This window comes from Notolepis coatsorum, assembly GCF_963971535.1.
Source record: "Notolepis coatsorum genome assembly, chromosome: 14".
In the NCBI taxonomy this organism is placed as follows: domain Eukaryota; kingdom Metazoa; phylum Chordata; class Actinopteri; order Aulopiformes; family Paralepididae; genus Notolepis; species Notolepis coatsorum.
In genome coordinates, this window is record NC_140178.1 from 39,733,901 (window position 1) to 39,751,858 (window position 17,958).

The 17,958-nt window shown below is 43.9% G+C and overlaps 1 protein-coding gene across 4 annotated transcripts in view; it reads left to right on the top strand.

Moving 5' to 3' along the window:
• Nucleotides 1-17,958, top strand: part of LOC311239794 (trinucleotide repeat-containing gene 6A protein-like) — a 169,394-nt gene that overhangs the window by 81,187 nt on the left and 70,249 nt on the right. For all 4 annotated transcript variants that reach the window (XM_084328237.1, XM_084328235.1, XM_084328238.1 and 1 more), the window contains 5 exons: nucleotides 2,802-4,865; nucleotides 4,997-5,195; nucleotides 6,006-6,664; nucleotides 9,741-9,878; nucleotides 12,896-13,081. In XM_084328237.1, the coding sequence (XP_084184363.1) occupies nucleotides 2,802-4,865; nucleotides 4,997-5,195; nucleotides 6,006-6,664; nucleotides 9,741-9,878; nucleotides 12,896-13,081 (3,246 nt within the window). The remainder of the gene's footprint in view (nucleotides 1-2,801; nucleotides 4,866-4,996; nucleotides 5,196-6,005; nucleotides 6,665-9,740; nucleotides 9,879-12,895; nucleotides 13,082-17,958) is intronic.

Below are 17,958 nucleotides of genomic sequence, written 5' to 3' on the forward strand. Positions count from 1 at the left end.
ATACCAGTATCGGAAATGCTGCCGATACTGCCTAAAATGCTGGTATCGGCGAGTACCCTCTAATTCTGCGCTCCGATACCATATGACGTAATTTATCAACAACACTGCGGTCTGCTGAGTGAGCATTATAAAACAAACGTGTTTTTAACCGACGTGAAGTAAAGTGTCAATGCGGTTTGTCATTTTAACAGCAGATACTTTCTTAAATGCCATCCTCCCGACAGAGCGGTGTTGACGGGGAGCTCTGATGCGTTCGCTTGGTGGTGTTATTAGCATTGAACAGCTAACCGAAAGCTAGCGTTAACTAACGTTAAATGTTTAGCTTTAATGTTACCTTGGCTAAAGTTGGGGCTATTCATAATCCAGCAATAATGGCTGCAGACCTGCAAGCAAAGTACAGCAAGTTGGCAAAGGAGTATTCCAACATAAATCACATTTTCACCAGTAAAGTTAGTCTTTCCATCTACCGGTAGCTCATGCTAGCTAACCTAGCTCACGTTAACGTCGTCAGTGATCGACCACCTCGCGTACACAATTAATGACATATCGGTGACAATGTTTAGCTTTTAGTGCCAAATGATAAGAGTCTGAGGCGGAGTCTCAAAAGAGAATGTTGAATATTTATTGTTCAAAAAATCACAACAGATCCTCTGCTACTTAAACGGAGCCTCGTGGAAGCAAGTGCAGCAACGAATAATGTCCGTGTGGAACTAATGTGCCAACAACCTTTCCGTGGGTGAACTCATTGAGATAGTTTTCAATTACTGATACTAATCTATACAATCACCTGTTGTTGAATAAATACCATTACTTTATAGTTATTACTAAAAAACAGTATATATAAACAGTAGCTGTATACTTTTTTTTTTTTTTTTTAATATATAATTTATATTATTATTTTTTATTTTTATTTTTATAATTTTTTTAATGTATGCACTGGTATCGGATCAGTATCGGTATCGGCCGATACCCAAAGCTTAGGTATCGGAATCGGATCGGGAAGGGAAAAATGGTATTGGAACATCTCTAATGGAGACATTTGTTGTAGAGAGAAATTAGCCAGGAAGAAGCAATAGTCATTGCTTCCTCCCTTCCATCATCTGCTCTTCGTACTTTCTTCACCACTCCACCTTCGTCTGACTCCTTTCCCCCTCCCTCCTCTTCATCATTTCACTGTCCTTCATTCATCTTCTCTTCCTCCCTCATGCCTGCTTTCCACTGTCTATTTTTCTCTTGACCTTGCACATCTAACTAACCTATCTCAAGCCCCGCCCTCTTATCTTGATCCTCCTATTGCAACTGTTGCTTCCCTCGAGACAAACTTTGTTTGTCCAATATGTGTCTGAGGGGAAGCAACAGTTGCGATTGGAGGATCAAGAAAAGAGGGCAGGGCTTGAGATAGGTTAACTCCATCCTTTCACTTTAGATTCTTGCCATTTATCCACGTTACCTCACATCAACCTCCTCTTCTTCACTCCACCTCTCCACTCTTCAGCTTCCTCTCCTCCCTCCACCTCTCACCCTATTGCCACCTCCTCCTTGCAACTGCTCAATCCCTGCGTGCTCGGCCCGAGCAAGGATGTTTAAGCTAATATTTTAAACTAGTCACGTCTTGATGAGGAGATAAGAGACTCTCTGATACAAACATGGGTATATAAGGACAGCCACATATTGGGGCTTGATTTCTTGTGGAGTAATCTATAAATAGGAGGCATACAGTCAGGTCCCCCCTCATCTCTCCCTCCTTCTCCCGCCTTTCTTTCCTTTGCCTCGTCCCCTTATTCCATCCGTGCTTCATTGCCTCCTCCTCCTCATCTCTGCACCACATCCTCCCCTCCTTTCTGCCCTCCTGCCAGCCGTCCGTTGATGGAGCTGGCAGGCTTTTACGATCCTGCTGTGTGGACAAAATGGTGGCAGTTGGGTCTCGGCCCGGGCCTGGCACTGACCAGACCCAGCACAGCAGGCCTGCTGGGGGAGAGGAGGGGAGGATGAGGAGGAGAGGATGAGGAGGAGAGGAGGAGGAGGAGAGGAGGAGGAGGAGGAGGAGGAGGAGGAGGAGGAGGAGGAGAAGGAGGAGAAGGAGAAGGAGAAGGAGGAGAAGAAGGAGAGAGGGAGACCCGGAGGGTCTTCTGAGGGATTTGGAATAACTTTGTAATATCAATTTATATCCTGGTGTTTTTACATTTTGGCATCATATTTGTATATTTACAATGACATTGTAAGCATTAATCGGATGATCTTGTCCAGAGAGCGACTTGCAACAAGTGCAGCCAAACGATTGAAGATCAAGGGCAAATCGCCAGTGCCTACTAAATAGCATAAGAAAAGTACCCGGAGGTAACGGTAGCCTTACAAATGAAGTACAAACGGAAAGGAACGACCAAAGAACCAAGCCAAGTAAAAACAAATTCATGTGCAAATAGATGATGGTGGTAAGAAAGACAGGGTGTGTGTGAAGTATTCTTTGTAAGAGAGGGGACTCCTTTCATTTGTTCCATCCTCCAATCACCCTGGGAACCAACAGTTGTGATTGTAGGGTCAAGAAAAGAGGGAGGAGTTTGTTTGAGATGGGTCATTAATCAAAACCAAAGAACTGTCTGTACAGTCATGTCATTGTGTTTGTACCTTTTAATAGGCAATACATCCATTTGCAAATTAATTAAATTGCTTCAAAATGGAACTGTCCAAAAATTATTTTGTGGACAGCCGAATTTGGCCTGCCCTGTTCTAGAACGTCTTTTCTAATTGCATCCTCCTTCCCCCTGTGTCTGTCTCTTGTCTCCCTGTGCTCTCTTCTCCAGGTCTGGAGCATCCTGGCCTGGACTCGCAGTATGAGCCTTCCCCCTGGTCATCTGGCTCTCCCTGCAGCACTGACGGAAACAGCAACTGGGGCAAAGTCTTAGTGGACGGAAGTGCAGACAAAACCAACAACCCTTCCTCCACCAACTCCTCCGTCTGGCCCTCTTCCTCCTCCTCCTCCTCCTCTTCCTCCTCCTCCGGTTGTGGGTCCGGCTCGGACCCAGAGTTGGCGTCGGAATGTATGGACGCAGACTCCGCCTCTAGTTCCTCGGCCGGCTCGGAGAAAAACCTTGCCGCTGTTGCCGCCACAACGACGATCATGTCATCGGCGAACGCTTCGTCTGCTTCTTCAACGACTTCCTCCTCGTCTTCTTCTGTGACTTCTGCCATGATGGTAGGCATTTCAGTGAACGGAGACGGCAACGGAAGCTCCAGCAACAGGCAGATGGGTGGCGGAGGGATGGGAATCCTCGGCGGAGTGAATAACGGGAACAACATGGGTGGTGGCCAGTCCCCCTACTCCATGGCTGGATCCGGCAGTATCGGCAGCAATAATGGCATGGGTAACCACGGCAACAACAACAAGCTTGTCAACAGCAGCGTGTGGGGCGCCCAACCAGGTGGTAACAACCTAACCGTCGGTGGTCCCTGCATCAATGGGGGATTGAACCCGAGCACTTTGAACCCAAATGCCAACCACGGTGCCTGGCCCCAGAATCCGCCCCCAAGCCTGGTCTCTCAGGGCCAACGGCCTCCCCAGGCCCAGGGGATGAGCTCCAAACTGGGCTTGGCACCCCACCAGGGCTCCCTGCTGGGCTGGGGTGGCATGGCCGCATCAGAGAACAGCAGCATGATGGAAGACACTGAGGCGAATAATGGTACAGCAAGCAGCAACAGTGCTAACGGTGGCCAGCAGCCTCCCAACGTTAACACTGAAACCAATGGACCAAATAACACTATGATGATTACTACTACTACTACTAACGCCACAATGACCTCTAGCCTACCAAACTCTACTGCTTCACCACAGCTGAGCGGAGATGGATCCTGGGGTTCCATCGTAGGAGGGAATGGGGGACCCTCTGGTGGTCCACTGACCAATGGAACCCCCTCCTTATCCCCCCAGCACCCCCACGGAGAAGCAGGGGGTCCCGGAGCATACGGTACGCCTTGGGGCGCCACTACGTACCCTGGAGACAAGAGCCCCGCTAATGCAGACACTGTGAACTCCCCAAACCCCGCTTTACTGCAGGCTGGGAACCCCCAAATGTCCTCTTCTGCTGCTGCTTACAAGAGTAATAATAACCACAACAACACTGGGCCCTCACGCTGGGACCAGGGGCACACCAACAACCCTAACCCAGCTCAGAGTAACCTTCCCTGGGGGGCCAGTGCAAATCAAGTGCCAGGCCCCACGGGCCAAGCACCAGTAAACGGGAACCCTAACACGATGGGAAATCCGACAGGGATACCTCGTCCCTGGGGGAGTAGCACCTCATCCTCCTCCTCATCCTCCTCCTCGTCCAACAACAAGCTGTCCAATGGGGAGTGGGGGGCACTGCCTCCCAGCACCAACCACGGGGACCGCAAAGGGAGCACCCCGAACAACGGCTGGAAGAGTCTGGAGGACGATGCCCTGGGGGTTGGAGGAGGGGGAGGCGGTGGAAGTGGAAGTGGAAGTGGAAGTGGAAGCCAGGCCCCGGGGACTGTGACTGGTGGTTGGGGTCGCTCCGGAGGAAGCGAGGGAAGCGGAGAGAGCTCTGGAGGTCGTTCCGGCTCAGACCGCGATGGCAGCGGCCAGCAGAGAGGAGGCAACCGCCGTAGGATCCCCCACCCTGCGTCACCACTGACTACCAACACCAAAGCAGACGTGGACCCCAGGGTTCTGTCCAACACCGGTTGGGGACAAACGCCCGTACGGCAAAACACGTCCTGGGACGTTGCTTCTCCTGCCCCCACTAACCATCACCAGGGCCCCAGAGGAGATGAGAGGAAGCCCAACAACGGAGGCTCCGGCTGGGGCACAGGGCCATCGGCAGCCCCCTCCCAGACCTCCAGCTCTGGAGGTAGGTGCATAATGTATACAAGGCTGTGTGTGTGTGTGTCTTGGAAGGTAATTTCTTACAATGCACCTTTTTGAATATGAATGTTCAATAACGCTACTATTATAGTTAACCATATTCTTCCTTCCCTCCAGGTTGGGCGGATGGGCCGGGCAGCTCAGGCCAGGACACAGGAGGCTCTGGCTGGGGAGAGCAGAGGTCAACCTCTGGGTCGGGGGACAACAAAGGTCTTGGGAATGGTGGAGGAGGACAGGGAGGCAGGGATGATGGATCCTACAAGGGGAGCAACAATAACGGCAACACATGGAGTAACAACGGCAACAAGGACGACAGGTGAGGATGCATCTACATTGTTGGATTTAAATTTTCTTACTATTATATACGGTATATATATATATTAAGGCTGTCAAAGTTAACGCGGTATTAACACGTTATCGCCCGATTCTATTAACGCCACTTTTTTTAACTCACGATTAACTAAAAAAAAGTTGTTTAAAAAAAAATATAATAATAATAATAATTTTACTAGACTTCACTCGGGTGTATTATTGATGCTCTCATTGATACTGTGTGTGTGTGTGTGTGTGTGTGTGATATAGAGAGAGAGGGATGAGGAAGGGGCAAGAGAGAAAGAGAGCTGAGAGAGTGTGTGAGAGAGGGGGGGTGTGTGATTAATCAGCCCTTGTGTGGGTGAATGTAACAAGTTCCTAACGTTTTCTTTCCCCTATTATTTCATGCACACTTTATTCATTGTTTTAAATTATTATTTTTTTGTGCATCACTCTGTTTTGAATTTGATGCAAATTTGCAATGCATGAGGGTCATCCTTTTGTGTTAAATGGCTGCATAAAGCAAGCATTTGTTGACTCGCATGTTGATAAAAGTATTAAAACTTGGAACTTGAAAAAGATCTGTTTAACTTGGTAGTAAAATAAGTTTCTCATTTATAATGACTTGGCCTGGATAAAGATTACATTTAGCTAAATTAAATACCTGAAAGCATTAACTTCTTGTGTGTGATCTTTAGAGTTAGGGCTGCTGACTGACACACAGACTGACAGGCTCATGTGACATTTTAAGTATATGAACTGTCCAAGTGAAGTGCAAGATATTAAACTAAACCAAATGTTCCTTTGTTTGTAGGTCCAACACCTGGACTAATGCTCCCAAGCAGCCCAAACAGCAGGGCTGGGGTGGCGGTAATGCTGATGGCTGGGGTGGTGGAGGAGATGGCTCCAGAGGAGATGGTTCCAGAGGAGATGGCTCCAGAGGAGATGGTTCCAGAGGAGATGGTTCCAGAGGAGATGGCTCCAGAGGAGATGGCTCCAGGGGAGATGGCTCCAGGGGAGATGGCTCCAGAGGAGATGGCTCCAGGGGAGATGGCTCCAGGGGAGATGGCTCTGGCTCCAGGGGAGATGGCTCCAGGGGAGGGCCCAACAGCCACTGGGGAGAGTCCCAGAAAGGAGCAGGATCTGCGGGCTGGGATGGCGACCGGTCCGGCTCTGGATGTTGGAGCGAACCGAGCAGAACCAGCAGTAGCACCACCTGGGTGGGGAGTGGTGGGTCCAATACAACGGACCAGAATGCCCCAAACCCGGGCCCTAACTGGGGAGACCATATTCCCAAACCTAACCCCCAGAACAACAACCAGAGTTGGGGGGAGCCGCAGCCAATGAAGCCCAACCAGGGAAACCAGAGTTGGGGTGAGCCAGCTCCCAAGCCCGGTAATCCTTCCAATGAGTGGAGCAAGGGTCCTGAATCCAACATGTCCAGAGGAAGCCAGGGCCCCAGCAAGCCCACAGGTAATTATTAGGGTTATTCTATCCCCTTGTTCAGAACCATCCATCTAGTAAAAGTCCTGCCACTGAAATCGGAAATACTTCTTTTATTATAATTTATTTTTTTAACATGCGACAGACTCAACACAATACAATAATGATAACAATTAAAATAAGACATGACAAATTAAATTAAATCAGATAAATTATAGTAAAATACATTAAAAACAATGACATTGGAAAAACAAGACGGGGAGAATATATAAAAATAAAATTATAATAACTTATAATGCTAAAAGACATTTCTTCCCCCAATCCCACTCCAGGACCTCTCAGGACCGAACACCCCTACCTCGTTTGCTGCTAGATCATGGATTTTACTCAGCTGCCGATGCCCACAACCTAATATTAGATTCTTTGACTCCAATTACCCGAGCTATGGAGATCTCTAAATAAATTACATCTAAGAAAGTAAGCCCAATTAATGATTGTAAGTTTGTCGGGTTGTTTCCATCTCATGGCTATAAATGTTTTGCTGTAAGTCCTGCTAAAACAAGTATTTTTTGCTGTATAGGAGCTGGCTGCTGAGAGATATCATTCAGTAGTAGTGTCGTTGTTGATAGTGGTATTGTCAAATCACATATGTCTGAAAGCTTAGCAGTTATGGCCTTCCGGCACCTCCTTTTTCTTTTATTTACAACTGAGGGCAGCGCTCAGGGTGCATGGGGTCAGCCACTACATCGACACCCTTTTTTTAGACTCATCGGTGACAGAAAAACCTCAAGGGGCTTTGTTTCAGACTTTTACACTCTTACTCGAGTCCACATACAAGAAACTCCCCCTAGATCAGGGATGTGATTTGCGCCTTAAGAAAAAAACCTTCAGGTTGATTTTGAAGCCTGATAGTTCACCAAATTCGTCAATTATCTTAAGTAAGTTTGTGGCCGACTTGGAGGGGTCCTGCATAAAGATCAGTAAATTGTCAGCATAAAGAGCAACCTTGTGAGGGGTATCTTTGATTGTTATAGGGACAATTTCCTCTGTTTGTCTTAAATAAATAAATTGAGCTAGTGGCTCCAGGGATAGCGCCAAAAGCCCGGGACTCCAAGGACAACCCTGTCTAGAAGACCTCGAGACTGAGAAGAGAGGGGAGCAGATCTGGCCAGTCATTATCATTGCTGATGGAGTGGCATAGAGTACTTTAATCATATGAATAAATTCCTTTCCCAGTCTCTTGATAGCTAGGTCCAACTTGATACTTTGCAAACGTTGGTCTTGCTGGCTAGCCTCCCTCATGAGTGAGACGATCTCATTGGTATTGTCCATGATTTTTGTGTGGAGCTTTTCTACCTTTTTGTCCGGGTTCTCTATGGCTGCTCTTATCTCGGCTGATACTGCTACACTGTAGGTTTCAAAGTGCATCTCGAGAAGCTTATTGATAGCCGCTGCCCGCTAGGCTAACAGGTTCCGGCGTAGTCTGCGTCTGAGGGTTTATCTTGTCGGCTATTGTGGAAGAAGCACTGCGCTTATTTGTTTGTTTGCCTGCCATGTCTTGTCATAAAAAGTATTATACCGTGGAAATCATTAGTTAAAAGAAAGAAGAAAAAAAGACCAGTGAGGGCATTCAAATTTTGATTTTGTAAAAGCTAGGGGAGCAGGTGTGAATGTGCATCTTCACTCCATGACACCGGAACCCCAACCCTGGAAATACTTCTTGATGGAATGTTGATGGCAAATGTTGCCTGGCAACAAGATCAATTTTAGATAGCAAGCAGCGTTTTGGCTAATAGTAACAACATCAGGCCCCGACTGGCCATCGGGAGCACCGGGAGTTTTCCCGGTGGCCTGGCCTGCACAAAAAAAAAAAAAAAAAAAATTATATAAAAAAAAAAAAAAAATTTATTATAATTTTTTTTTTTTTTTTTGCCAGGCCATTGTTTCTAGTTGTGGCGGCGGCGCTGCGCGATAGTTTTTAGATAACCAGGTGGGTGGGGAACAAACAGGATTTCACTGTCTGCGACAGAGTTGGAGAACTATCTGACTCTCTCTCCACACACACACTATGGAGCCGTGCTGCCGCTTGTGATTGGTGGAGGCGGGACCAGGCGATGCAACTGATTGACCGTGGAGGCGGCGAATGGAATGGCAGATGGCACACTCCCAAAAGGAGTTGTTAAATCTGACATTACAAAAAACAATATGTGGTGGTTATGATTGGGGCTGAAGTTGAATAAACAATTTATGAAAGAGAGAGTCAAAATAATTCCAAGATAATTCAAAGATTACACACCTTTGCCACATTGGCTACAAACATAATCACTGCAAAGTTATCAAAAAAATAAGAATCTGATCAGACACAAGGGGTAAGTTGTTGTTCGTTCCCTTTCTAATTTCTATTATTTGACAATTGATGCTTTTTGTTGGAAATTTCAGTCAGTGAGCTCATACTTTGAGCTAATTTTATAGTTAAAATGATTGAGACAACGCAATCTTCTGTCTTCGTTGTGCATGCATGCGTGTGCTCACCACACGTAATACATGTGTCACTATTCTGGCAGTGGCTACTGTTATTATAGTATTGTAATGAAAGGTCTGTTATTTAATGTTTGTGTAAAGGGCTATTTTAACTGTTGATGGGTAGTGCATCAGTAAAGTGAATATGGTATTGTGCTCTTGCCTTGTTTGAATAGGTGGAGAGAGTGGTTAACTGTATTATAATAGTAAATAGAAAAATATGTTGTGCTCTTGCTTTTTTCTTTTTGACGGTGGAGAGAGTAGCATTGCTAGTGCCACAACAGTTTTATTTGAGGTTCATAACAGTACATTGTACTAAGCAATTGTTGGCTCATTAGTTTGTGATTCACATGCACTAAAATTCACCAGAATGCAGGAAATTAAGTCTTTGTAACTAAAATTTTCCGGGTGGGGGACCCCCAGACCCCCCACTTAAAAAGTGGCCTGATTGGGGCTATATTTCGCGCTATATCTCCCGGTATGAATTATTTCCCCAGTCCAGCCCTGAACAACATTATGTTCCAGGAAGTTCAAATGTAATCGCTCAATTCCCCTTCTTCTCCTCTTATCCTCTCTGTTCCTCCAGGTTGGTTGGGAGGTCCCATTCCAGCAGCGGGTCAGAAGGAGAAGGAGGAGGATCCGACAGGGTGGGAGGAGCCTTCTCCAGAGTCTGTCCGTCGTAGGATGGAGATTGATGATGGAACAGCAGCATGGGGAGACCCTGGTAAATATTGAGACCTAGGATGTTTTCAGTCAGCGATATCTAGGTTAGATATCAGGATTTGTACGCTCAGACCGATACCGATATGATACTCTGATAAAGTCACTGACTAATACCGCTCTGTACATATATCTGATTAGCACTATACTCGGTATTACACATTTTTATATTTTATACCCAGTTTAATCACCTGTAGTGTACTGAATATTACTATTGTACTTTTTTGTTACATTTGGTTGGGTGCCAAACTTTTTGTTGTACTGTACTTGTGCTGCATAATGACAATACATTTGAATGCAATCTAATCTTGTGGAAATACTCCCCCATGTTAAAATGGAGACTGTGTCTATGAGACCAGCATTTTTTCTTAATTTTATATTTATTAACCTGTTCCACCCGACGGGACCGGATCCGGTCCCAAAACAGCATCTGGTCATAAATCAATATTGTGTTGCAAAAAAATTACCGATTTTAAAATCAAACGTTTTCAAGTATTAACATCACTAACATGTCACAAAAGCATGTAGAATGTATATTATCATCAATACGTTAGTTTAGCAATAGGTTAAAAGTGCCATTAGATAATTTTAACTTCTCGATTTGCTGAAGTCTATTGCAAGACGGCGACCATTTTGGAAAATCTGAACCATGGGAATTGTAGTTTTTTTGCTGCAATTTTGTCAAGGGCATGCATAGCTGTGGATCAGCGTTGGAATTTTTGCGAACTACACTACCTGTCAGATTCTGTGGGGGTTCAAAGTTCAGTGTTCTGTGTAATGTAATGAAGTGTAATGAATTATATCAATAACTCTTATTATTCGGGATAATAAGCTACAAAAGGTAACGTTTTTGACAAATATTGAAACGCAGTTAGTTTCTCCTCCCTATTGTTAGCATGTAGCAACAATTAGATCTGAAATTAGTTTAAAAATGGTTGCACTATGGTGAAAATACAGTAAATTACAGTAGATATCATTATCTGTTCTTATGCACGCCTGGTGATACTAAATCCAAATTGAACTCGGGCATTTGAAAGATAATATGTATATATATATAAATGTGCGAATTGGCTATAATAAGGTAATTTATAAGCATCATATATTCTTTTTTTTTATCCACTTTTCTATATTTTCTCCCATCCCAATTTCGTATCATCCAATTCAACCCTCCCCTGTCACGAACGCTGTTTCTTGCCTCCCACAAGCCGGCTGCAATGTGGACTAAGTCATACATAGCACAAGTCCCCTCCGGTACTTGAGGTAACAACAGTCGCATCTTTTCACCTGCGCAGCTCGATCTCTCAATGGCGAGGAGTAACGCGTGGGAGGCTCACGCTGCCCCCAACACTTCCTGATTCTACTGCGCAGGCGCACCAACCGACCTGTAGGAGTCGCTGTCCACAACGCCCGATCCCCACCCATCAGTTTCCCACCCCCTAATACGGCCAATGTGTATTAGTATGAACGACCAGCTAAACTGAAAGCAATGTGGAGCGCTGGGCTCGAACAGGCAAGCCCAGCGTCTCCGTCATTCGTGGCGAGCGCCTTGCCCACTACGCCACGTAGCCGCCAAGCATCATATATTCTATATTCTATAACAGGGGTCAGCAACCTTTTTGACATGGAGTGCCTGTTTGAAATATAGTTGTAACTAGTGTGCCTCAACAATATTCCATGCATCGTAATTTTTTTTCTCATAATCAGGTCTTTTTAATGATAATTTTTACATTATTACATCATTATTGTTATTGTTATTATTAACAATATTATTATGATGGTGGTATCAACCCTAAATCTGAGTGTGGGGGGGGGGTGGATGCAATGCAGACAAACAGCTGCATACAGTGCGACCATTTCACTCACATTTGCCCATTCATTTTTGGACACATCACACACGATCAGTGTGTGTACTGTACGTGTGCTGTCATAGCTCCACCTACAGGCCTAATGGAGAACACCAGGAGAACACCAGGATGTGAATGGAGGGTGAATGTGAGGTATATCGTGTAAATAAGTTTTGATTGATCGCAAGACTACACTGTAAAAAAAATTATAATAATAAGTTACCAGAACTAAAAAATATTGAGTTCATTAAGGTTTTCAGTTTTCAATCCATAATAAGTTAACAGAAAAATAAGTACACAACCACATTATTTCAACCTAATAAAACTATGTTTATTGTCATTGTTTTAAGAACACAAGTTGACTTGGTAATACTCACATTTTGAGTAAAAAAATGGCTTTTAACATGTGCAATGTTCAATGAAATAGAAAAATAAATAATAAAATTCGTTGATTAATCCCACTGGTCACAATGGTGACCGTAATAATGTTTTTGTTATAAGGCTCTGCAAATGTTACTGAATGATGTAGCAATGTATTTCCAGCTAAATTGAAATAATAAACAAATAAAGGGTCTCAATTAAATATGTGGTAGTAAAAAGAACCTGTGGGAGGATTTCAACAAGATAAATGCGACAACAGTGCAAAATATTTCAATATAATATTTTATGCCTACCCCTGTTCTATAATAATATTTCAAATTGCATATGTCCGGATGGGTAGAATTCAGTACTGTATCTACAGAACCTTCGCTTTAATCATCTTCCCTTTATTAATTTCCTTAGATTTCTTTTACACATGATCTCAAGAGGGTACTGAACGAGATCCGTGGCAGTTTTTTAAGTTTGGTCATTATTATCATGGTGTTGTTCACTGTCAAAGATGCAAAGAAAAATCATAATTCATATTCTCCTTTGTTTCATCACAATTTAAGCAAGCCTAGTAATAGATACAATATTTCTGACACTGTGAATACATTCCCTGAGGTCCATAGATGTCCCTAGATACCAAGAATATGCTAATGGACCTTGTAGAGGTGGAGCAATATTCCATTTACCTAGGTATATATTTTAGGGCGAAAATATTCCACGGGTGGAACAGGTTAAATCTAATGAAAATATTTTTGTTTTAGTTGTTCCCTCTGCAAAACTTGACATAACCTTGTACATTTTCACCTAGGTAAATACAGTGGCAATTCCGTCAACATGTGGAACAAGACTGGCCAATCAGAACAGGAGGCGATGGCCATGGGCCCGCCCCCTCAGCACCCATCTCACCCATCACACCAATCACACCAATCACAGGCCCCGATGCATCCTCCTCAGCCCATGCAGCCTCCAGTGCAGGATAAGAGCTGTAACCCTGGTGAGTTAAACAGAACACACACTGCTCAGCCAATAATCGTCCAAATGTGTCCTTGACACCTTGAGTTTCAGCGTATCTTCCTCAGTCTCTGCACCCAGGGTAGGTTTTCAGTGGCTGACCAGTGTCTGTAGCCAGTCAATTCTGGACAGAGGCTGGCTAGCTTCTTTCTACATGATGTACTCGGTCACTGAGTCTTATATACCTGTCTTTACCTGGTTCTCCATTGTGAATAATTGTGAGCAGACACTCACACCCTGTGTTCACACATACCCACAGATGTGCACATGCATACCCACTACACACTCGTGGATGTTCCATATGAGACACCCCTGCACAAAGAAATCCATTATTGCTAGTGTCTCGCTGTGCAGTGTATTTTCACTGTGTAGTGTATTTTCACTGTGGAGTGTATTTTCACTGTGGTGTCTTTTCACTGTGTAGTGTATTTTCACTGTGTAGTGTCTTTTCACTGTAGTGTCTTTTCACTGTGGTGTCTCTTCACTGTGTGGTGTCTCTTCACTGTGTGGTGTCTCTTCACTGTGTGGTGTCTCTTCACTGTGTGGTGTCTCTTCACTGTGTGGTGGTGTCTCTTCACTGTGTAGTGTCTCTTCAATGTGTGGTGTCTCTTCACTGTGTAGTGTCTCTTCACTGTGTGGTGGTGTCTCTTCACTGTGTAGTGTCTCTTCACTGTGTAGTGTCTCTTCACTGTGTGGTGTCTCTTCACTGTGTAGTGTCTCTTCACTGTGTGGTGGTGTCTCTTCACTGTGTAGTGTCTCTTCACTGTGTGGTGTCTCTTCACTGTGTAGCAGCGTTTCCGTTAGCCGGTAATTACCGGTATTTGACCGGCAAAATCTGTTGAAGTCCGACATATCTCTCCGGTCTTAATGTCCGGTGAAAATAATTCCCTGAGTCTAAGCACAATTTGATTATTTGAATTGTATTAAAATAGGCTAAAATTAAATAGCCTATGCGATGAACGAAACGATCATTACATTTGTTTCCTCGTTGCTTCTAATAATGACAACGACGTTGTCAGCGAGAGCTTAGTGCTGGGTGTGCGAACTTTTGTGAAGCTGCAGAGCCAGAGCAGCAGCAGCACAATGCAGTATTCCAGCAGTACTCCAATTCAGCCATTTTCAGCCAATGTTGGGTGGGTGGCGCTGCTGTGCGGTTCCCAGAAAAGAGCCAATAACAGCTGAATCAGCTGCTCTGCAGCGCCATACTCTTTGCAAATAAGTCGTTGCGAGGTGGAGAGAGTCGTCACGCAAACCACGATAATGTTGCCGTCTCTCTGCTTTCTCAGTTATTCGCTTGATATAATTAATACAAATGTCCAATATAACGGAATTCGTTAGCTCATAAAAATGTGATTATAACAGACTGCTGTTTAGTGTCGGACCGACTGCCCACATACGCGGTCTATTTTATTTCAAGTCAGCAGCAGCACGGAGTATCGAGGGACTTATTTTATTTGGAATATATTAATGACTGTATATGCAAAAGTAGCCTAGTTTTAAGTAATAATATTATAAATCTACATGCCTTGAGGATGACATTCTTTATATAGCCTGCCTATCAATTGTTTTAAAGCTCAATAAACTATGACCGGAATTAATCTCATTTGTCCGGTAGATTGAAATCTTGCAGGTCACGGAGACCGGCAACAATTTTTTCTAACGGAAACCCTGCTGTGTAGTGTCTCTTCACTGTGTGGTGGTGTCTCTTCACTGTGTGGTGGTGTATATAAAAAGATTTTTAACACCAAGTGCCGTTCAGCAGGGGGCGCTGTGGGCTGTGAGTGCCAGCGCTCTGTTCAATGGGCATAAATGACGTTTTTTGCAGTGCTAAACCTATATTAAATATTATATCTATGGCTCTAATAACGTCTATTGTCGGTGAGTTTCTTCCGGTCAACATGTAAAAAAACAGTTAATTTTTTCATCCATACATTTCCGTTTTATACCGTGGTGAGTATAGTTTTAGAGTGATCCTGTGTAATCCCAGGGAACTCCGGAAAACAGCGCTTTACTGCATTTCATTATAAATCGTGCCATTTCTCGCCTGATTATTGAATCGATCTGAAATCAACGCTAGATTATTATGTTTCATCATGCATGCACGAAAGGGTGTGGGGGAGATCGTTTTTCTATGCTTCGAGCGCCACCAACGGTGTGGTGTCTCTTCACTGTGCTGTGTTTTCACTGTGCAGTGTCTCTTCACTGTAGTGTCTCTTCACTGTAGTGTCTCTTCACTGTGCTGTGTTTTCACTGTGTGGTGTCTCTTCACTGTGTGGTGGTGTCTCTTCACTGTGTAGTGTCTATTCACTGTAGTGTCTCTTCACTGTGCTGTGTTTTCACTGTGTGGTGTATCTTCACTGTGTGGTGGTGTCTCTTCACTGTGTAGTGTCTATTCACTGTAGTGTCTCTTCACTGTGCTGTGTTTTCACTGTGTGGTGTCTCTTCACTGTGTGGTGGTGTCTCTTCACTGTGTAGTGTCTATTCACTGTAGTGTCTCTTCACTGTGCTGTGTTTTCACTGTGTGGTGGTGTCTCTTCACTGTGTGGTGGTGTCTCTTCACTGTGTAGTGTCTATTCACTGTGCTGTGTTTTCACTGTGCAGTGTCTCTTCACTGTAGTGTCTCTTCACTGTGCTGTGTTTTCACTGTGTAGTGTCTCTTCACTGTGTGGTGGTGTCTCTTCACTGTGTAGTGTCTCTTCACTGTGTGGTGGTGTCTCTTCACTGTGTAGTGTCTCTTCACTGTGCTGTGTTTTCACTGTAGTGTCTTCACTGTGCTGTGTTTTCACTGTGTAGTGTCTCTTCACTGTGCTGTGTTTTCACTGTGTAGTGTCTCTTCACTGTGCTGTGTCCTCTGTGAAAGCCCTCTTAACACCTGCATGTACTGTGCACATTCATTCATACCAACATACTAGGGCTGCACGATTCTTGCCAAAATGTGAATCACGATTTTTCTCTCTAAGAATTGAGATCACGATTCACACAATTCTTATTTTTCATCATTAAAAAAAGTAAAGTAAAAAAAAATATATATAATAATAAATAAATTTGAGTAAAAATACAATAAAATAATCGTCATTTAGAAATGAGATCGCATAGGTCTATGAATCGAGATCGTGATTTTTTTCCGATTTAATCGCGCAGCCCTGCAACATACACAGGCGTACATGCACATAGACAAGCACTCGCAAGCATACACCACTAACAACACATAGACATTAGACCGACGGATACACCTGACTTGCACTTTATTTAGCTCTCCAGGCACACACAGGTTAGCGTAAGGTTATGAACAGGGAACAAACTTAACTTTTTGACTTACCAGCCATTTGGCTGGTCGATTTTTAAAAGTACCAGCCGGGCAGATTTTTTTACCAGCCAACAATTATAAATAGCTTTTTAGTATATCGCCATGTGTTATTACATATAATACTCTCATATGCTATTTTCAATTAATATCATAAACAACATAAGGAATATTAGCATAATTTTGAGTGGACTGAAGGAATGAGTCAGCGTTAATAGTTTTAAATGCAAATAATTTATTGAAACATAGAAGTGGGGTCGGGACACACACACACTGTGTTTCAACTCACCACCCCCGCATCATATTGTAGTCTGTCTTCAAACTTCCACTCCTCTCGAAACTTTTTTATATTTGAATATCAACATTATCTGTCCATCCTCAGTAATCCTCAGTTTACTATAATATACTCCTGTCCTGAGTCCTGACTAGTGACTCCGTCGTCTTTCCAAACGCACGCACACACACACAGGGAAGGGGAGAGTGCCCCCCCCCCCCCCCCCCCATTTCCCTTTCCTCAGTGCTGTTCACTATGGCTCTGCCTCGTCTGATCATCAGGATTAGCTTGTTAGCTTACGTTAACGTTGTAGTGGTACATAAACGTTAATTTCGGGTGATGTGGGCATAAAGGAATGGCGACGGTGCAAAGCATGTAGCTGCATTGGACTCGTGAGAAGAAAAAAAACATCACAGACTTATTTTGAGTCTGTAGGCGCACTGCTGTGTTAACGCTGCCGTGTTTAACGCTGCTCTGTTTTCAGGAAAGTGAAACACGGAGTGGGCGGATATCATATGACTCGCGGAGTTGCTACAGGGTTTTTCAAACTAAGAGTATCATATGAACTAGGGCTGGGCGATATAACGATAACGATAAATATCGCGATATATTTTAATAATCGATATCGAATATCGAAATTAATTTTTTTTTTCTTTTTTTTTTGTGACCTGCAACAGGGAAGTTTTAAAACCAGAGACAGTGGACAGACTTGTCTTTCTTGCCTGCAACTTAAAGTAATGGCTTTGCTTGTCCAAATGACAATACTGACCAAATTGAGATTTATTTTTCTCTTGTCCATTTATTTTGTTTGCTTTCTAATTTAAAATACAGTTTGAAACCGTCTGTACACAGTAGGCTATGTGTGCTAGCAGAGCTAGACTCCAGTCACGAGTCACGGTGCACATGTGCGTGGTTTGTCCACCAAAAAAGCACCAAAAGATCGAAAATAAACTAGCAGAGCCAGAACTGTTCAACTCCCCTGGAGCCACAGCCAGCAGAGAAGCCGGTTTACTTTCGCTTTTAAACCAGCTGCAGCCTGAGAACTGGAGTGTGAGGGGATGTAACACTAAAGATGGCGGCAATGACAAAGAATTGCTGCAAAATAAACATACATATGTTGTTAAAAAAAAAATGATATACTTATAACAATTCGATAATTATCTATATCGAGAAATAAGATAACATTATCATATCGTTATCGCGATATGATTTTTTTCCATATCGCCCAGCCCTAATATGAACCTGAACGTTGCTAGCTGCCGGAGCCCAGATATTATGACTG